The sequence below is a fragment of the Alligator sinensis genome, unplaced genomic scaffold, assembly GCF_000455745.1.
Source record: "Alligator sinensis unplaced genomic scaffold, ASM45574v1 scaffold528_1, whole genome shotgun sequence".
In the NCBI taxonomy this organism is placed as follows: Eukaryota; Metazoa; Chordata; order Crocodylia; family Alligatoridae; genus Alligator; species Alligator sinensis.
The window spans coordinates 4,095,393-4,101,550 of record NW_005841846.1 but is presented as its reverse complement, the minus strand read 5'-3'; the positions used below and the strand labels follow the sequence as shown (position 1 = coordinate 4,101,550).

General features: G+C 41.0%; 1 protein-coding gene across 1 annotated transcript; it reads right to left on the bottom strand.

Annotated features, from left to right (window-relative positions):
• Positions 1 to 1,385: 1,385 nt before the first annotated feature.
• Positions 1,386 to 6,148, bottom strand: MTNR1A (melatonin receptor 1A). The gene is made up of 3 exons (XM_025207340.1): positions 6,138 to 6,148; positions 5,022 to 5,086; positions 1,386 to 2,417 (listed from the first exon to the last, which is right to left on the bottom strand). The coding sequence occupies exons 1-3, from the start codon at positions 6,146 to 6,148 to the stop codon at positions 1,549 to 1,551; spliced, it is 945 nt and encodes a 314-aa protein (XP_025063125.1). The 3' UTR covers positions 1,386 to 1,548.
• Between the last annotated feature and the right edge of the window lie 10 nt (positions 6,149 to 6,158).

The window sequence follows — 6,158 nt, the reverse complement described above, 5'->3', positions numbered from 1 at the left end:
GTATGTATGAATGCGTTTTGTTTAACTCATAATTTATATTAAGTCAAGTGTATATGTCCAAAGATATATGAGATGCTTTTGAAGCTATACATAGCTTAAGGAATTATATTGAATACACAGAATATTTAATGTTTCAAGGACATCATATCCTAGGCTGTTGAAAAGCAAATATTTTTCTGATTGCATTGTGCAATTATTTTAATGAATCAGTTTGAATATTGTGTACATTTTAACATATAACAACTAAAGTCTGATAAGCTATTAAAAACTCTTACTCCTGAAGAAATGGTTAGAACGGACTTGGGAAAGCTCAAGCATCAGTGAACACAGTATCAGTGATAGGTTGGTTGAGGATTAGAAAACCTTTCAGATATACTGTAGTGTAACATTCCTTTTAACATCACTTAGAAGACTGAATTTGTGAATGTTTTGAAAGGACCTCCGCCTACTCATTTAAAAGCTGAAACCTACGATTACAAATTGCTTTTCTTCACTGACACTAAGTGAGGGAGGTCAGGGTCGGAAAGCAGGCAAAATGCCATCTGATGGAACTGTACATTTTAATGATTTTCTCAGTTCTCAAGATTCATCTTGTTGGGATTTCAGCTAAGTAGAATGTCCTCCCTACCCTCTCCAAATGAACTCCCATTCCTTAAATAGATGCCCATCTTAATTGGCGTTGCCTTCTTAAAGAGAGACCAGTTGGTCAGTATCCAATGCACACTTCATGTAATTGAAAACCAATTGGTCCTTCTTCCTAATGTGTCCAGGGGGTATCATTCATTCCCCTTGTCTCCTGTAGGGGATTTCAAGCTTCTCTGGTTTAGTTTGTCCCTGAAAATCAGAGAGGTTTGCCATTCCCCATTTTTCAGAATCTTCCTTGTGTGGCCTGATCTGGGGACCCACATATGCTCCCTGACCATCCCCACTCTCCCATAAGTACCTCTGTCCTTGTAGCTCTTGAGATAATCAGGTATGTGGATTTCTTTGAAAAGGTTTTTAAAAGGAGAATGCAAGAAGGGTTGTGCAATTCCTAAAGGGAGTAGGGAGGTTTATTTACCTCAAAGTAAAAACTATGACCACCATAGGAACTTATATAAACTTAAGGAATGCTTACTGAGGTTTTCTAGTCTGGCTCCTCTTTTTCACATTTCCTAACACCAGAATGAATATTCTGGATATTTATCAGGATCATAACCTGACTTGCAACCAAGAAGGTGCAAGGAAGAGGTTGGACGGGGATGGTTCTACGATTCTTTTGCAAAGAACCATGTCACAAGGATATTTTTGTTCCATTCCATCTCTAGTTGTTTTCCCATTAAACATAAAATTAAAATGTTTCTTTCTACAAACTTGTAAAACCTTAAGTACATATTTGAGTTGGTATTTAAAAGATAGGTCATTGCAAACAGGAGGCTCTTTATATCAAGCCTGTGTTACTTTGGCTCACAAATACTGCATGAAAAACCATGTCTAAGTGCCTTCAGTATAATAAAATCGGATCAAGTGTTTGAGTGCTGTAAAGTAACAAGAGTAATGCTCCTGATTTCACACAGAATCTACCTTCACTTGATTGTTGTTCGTAACCAGTGGTGATGGTTTGCTTTTCATTTTGTCTGCTGCATCATTAGAACTCTCCTGAACAAACACTTTGGCTGTACAAATTGTGACAATAATTCTCTTATATTCTCTTCTGAAATTCTGGTTCAGGAGTCCATATATAATAGCATTAAGGCAGCTGTTGAAATATGCCATGTAGTAGCTGGATACAAACAACCACTCCGGAATCCGGGGGATTATTGTGTCTGGGTTCACGGCCACAGCAAGGCCTATAAAGTTCAGAGGAGCCCAGCATACTGCAAACAGTACAAACACAACAAACATGGTGACAAAGTTTCTAAAGTCATGTGGCTTCAGTTTGGGCTTGTTGTCAGGTTTAACCCTTCGCCTCACCTGAATAACGAGTATCCATATCCTCAAGTAACAAAATGTAACTATGGATATAGGAAGCATGAAATGGAAAAAAACCACTGCTATTGTGTATGTTGAACTCACAGATTGTGCAAATGTGCATGAGTAGATCCTGGGATCATACTGTAGAGATCCAACAAACAGGTTGGGCAGGATGGCAACAAATGTTAAGATCCAGATGAGAATGACGTAGCACAGAGAATTCTTGTCACTATACAGCTTGTCATACTTGAGGCTGTGGCAGATGTAGCAATATCGATTAATAGCAATGCCTGTAATGTTGAATATTGATCCAATGACACTTAGACCCATGAAGAAACCACTGATTTGGCAGTGAAAGTATCCCAGGTTCCATCCATTACGGAATACAGATGTCAAGACAAGTGGATATGGGTAGATGGCCACTACCAAGTCTGCAATAGCCAGGTTGACGACAAATATATTTCCTGAAAAAGAAATATGAAAAATAAACTGTAACTTTTCTTTTTCTCTTTTGGTGCTTCTCCTTATCTGTGACCCATGCCCTCTCTCATAGTTTAATGGTCAATCTCAGTGAAATATAGTAACTTCTGTTTATATATAGTTTCTAGATTAACTCATTCATTTTTAATTTAAGGAGGAATATGCTGAATTCTAACGCATGCCTTTAAAAGTCAGGTTTCCTTGAGTTTAATTACCACAACATTACATGCATCATCAAATCTATTTCCACTTGAGCCCTGTCTCCAATGATGACAGAAGAAAATATAAAGACCCTACTGACTTGAATGAGTATTGGATAGAGCTCCACTTGCATAAAGAGGTAATTCAGTATCTTGCTTACTTTATGTACTTATATGGCATGCACTGATGTATCACATTCAATTAGCTTGTCCTTGATATCTTTAAAACAGTTATAAATCTGCAGGCTACTTTAAGCCGTAACCATGAGGACTATTAATCTCTTAGCACATTTAAGTGATTGAAGATATCGAAACTGAATTCTTATTGCAAATCGAAAGTGATATATAGGACAAACTCATAAAAATCTAAGAGGCGTTTACATCCAATTGCTCATGTATTTATTCTGAATTTCCAAACTACTGGCCTGCATTTTATTATTAACAATTAAGTCATAAGGCGCTTCAAAATGCAGTCCATAATATACAACATTTACAGTAACAAGTGATCTTTGTCCAGAAGACATGAAACACATGACAAGCAAGACAGGGATTCATGACTCTGATAATAATCCATAATCTGATGACACCTTTTAATGATGAAGTATTAGAGCGAAATCTTGGTGCAATTTAAGTCAATGGGATATTTGCCTTTTACTTCAAAGATAACAATTTCATTTGTTGTGTTTTGACAAGGTGGGGACTGGGAATAATATTAACATCCATGGAGGTATGACTGCCTAAAACAATTCAATATTTTGCTTTTTATCTTTTCCATATGTCTATGAATAATGTTTGCTAAACACAGATCTTCTTGGTCTAGAATTTTTTTAAATTCATTTTTTCAGCATGTAGTTAGTGCCATGCTGTTTAAAATATAACTGAAAGTGGACCTTAAAAGGAAAATAAGAATAAAATAGCAAGATTCTGAAGTGCTGTAATTCTTAACACCATGTTCCAGTTTAATTGGGTTACATGTATTTAAACATTTGTAAAGTATATTTTGCGGCTAAATCTCATGCTTTAAATGTTCAGTGGGAAATACTAAAACACCATGCACATGCAAAGACAATGAAACATGGAAACCATTTCATTGAGAACTGAACTTGTTTTCTTGTGTTTAAGAGATTGTACTAATAAAAGCTGGATTACATGATTTTTTTCCATCAAGGACCTGGAAGATGGGATGGAGTACACCTTCAGCAAGTTTACAGATGACACCAAGATGGGGGGCGTAGTAGATACGCTGGAAGGTAGGGCTAGGATTCAGAGAGATCTCAACAAATTGGAGGACTGAACCAAAAGAAATCTCATGAGTTCAGTAAAGGCAAGAGGAACAACTCCATGCACTGCTACAGGCTGGAGTCCGACCAGTTAAGCAACAGTTCTGCAGAAAAGCACTTGGGGGTTATAGTGGATAATAAGATGGATACAAGTCAGCAGTGTGCCCTTGTTGCCAAGAGGGCTAACAGCATACCGGGCTGTGTTATTACAAGTGTTGCCAGCAGATCGAGTGAAGTACAGTAAAATCCCTGTTATCTGGCATTTAAGTAACCGGAACACTCTATTAACTGGAATTTGTGGCCAGTTGGCTTGACACAGATTGGAGGGGGGACAGCGGTTGGAAAGCTTGTATGCGGTGGTTGCCGCTGCCACCCATCACCCTGCACTGCAGCATCTCTCTGTGCGGCCACTGCCCCCCCACTCCCCGCTCCATGCATGGCTGTCACCACCTGCTCCCCCTCTACCCCTCCCCTCTCACCCCTCTGCATCCAGCCAAAAACCACCGGCCTCAAGTAACCGGCATTTTTGATACCTGGTACCCCCCCATTCCCCACTTGTGCCAGGTAACAGGGATTTTACTGTTATTATTCTGTTCTATTCTGTACTGGTGAGGCCACATCTGGAGTACTGTGTCCAGTTTTTGGCCCCCACTACAGAAAGGATGTGGACAAATTGGAGAGAGTCCAGCAGAGAGCAATGAAAATGGTTTGGGGGATGGGGCACATGACTTATGAAGAGAGGCGGAGGGAACTGGGCTTATTTAGGCTGGAAAAGAGAAGGCTGAAGGGAGATTTTAACAGCAGCCTTCAACTACCTGAAGGGGCATTCAAAAGAGGATGGAACTAGACTGTTCTTAGTGGTGGCAGATGACAGAACAAGGAGCAATGGGCTCAAGTTGCAGCAAGGGAAGTTTAGGCTAAATATTAGGAAACATTTTCTCACTAGGAGGGTAGTAAAGCATTGGAACAGGCTACCCAGAGAGGTGGTGGAATCTCCCATCCTTGGAGGTTTTTAAGATCTAGCTAGGCAGGCAGATGGACTAAGCCCTTTATATATAGACATGATCTTATCTAGAAGACTAAGATATTCATTTTTTAAGCTTTGCACCTAGCTTTCTAGATAGAAAAATAACTTCAGAAACCAACAGCAGCAGATTTCTGGATAATAATTTACTGTCATATTAGAACATGTATGTACATGTCTAGAGTCTACAGCAGAGCTAAATTCAACACAAATATAAGCTAAGCTAGGACATGAGCTAGCTCAGGTGTCTGACTTAACATAGCAAGTCTGTCTCTCTCCTGTTCTCCGTGACACCTCTTCTGGGCCTAGGGATCATGGAGGGGGAACGTAGAAGGGACAAGACCTTGACCTCAGAGGGTGGATGGAAAGGGAAGAGAGAAAAGACTGGAGAAAGGATAAAGAAATCAGTAAGATAGACTGAAATTGGAGACTTGTTTAACAAGTCTTTGTTTAACAAGAGGTTGCCCAAACTCTCTTCTAGGTTGGCGGATCTCTTTCGGCGGGCTTTAAACTAGGCTCATCGGGGGAGGGGAAGATGAGGGCAGGGGAAGCCGTGGACCACCAAACCATGTGGCACCCACAAGGACAGCCCAGCCTGAAGAAGGAGAACATCGGGAACCTGCAATCCATGGGGAGGCCAGCAATACACCACAGGTAAGCAATAAGCAGGTTAGCAATAAGGGGCCCTATGGGCATCAGAGCCAGGGGGCAACAAGGGCGCCAGTCAAAGGGCTCAAGTGCCTATACACTAATCCTAGGAGCATGGGGAGCAAGCAGGATGAACTAGCACTCCTGCTTGCAGAAAACACCTACGACTTAGTAGGGCTAACAGAAACCTGGTGGGATTCTTCCCACGACTGGGCGGTATACATTGAGGGTTATAAGCTGTACAGAAAGGATAGAGTGGGGAAGAGAGGGGGAGGGGTTGCGCTCTATGTCAATGAGCGATATACATCGACCCTTATCAAAATGGAATCGGAGGAGGAGAAAGTAGAAGGATTGTGGGTTAGGATACATGGAGGTCAAGGAGAAAGGGATTTGGTGGTAGGGGTCTGCTACAGACCCCCACACCAAGGGGAAGAACTAGATTTGGGGCTCCTGAGGCAGCTCTCGGAGACCATAAAAACTAGGGAGGCGGTAGTCATGGGGGACCTAAACTACCCAGACATCTGCTGGGAGACGCAGACAGCAAAGTCCCACCATTCACGCATGTTCCTATTA

Bases quoted from the DNA above. Each gene is read 5' to 3' on its own strand.
- MTNR1A (XM_025207340.1), bottom strand. The intron at 2,418-5,021 runs GTGCAAAGCTTA...TTTCTTTTTCAG, and splicing joins TTTTCTATCTAGAAAGCTAG to GAAATATATTTGTCGTCAAC.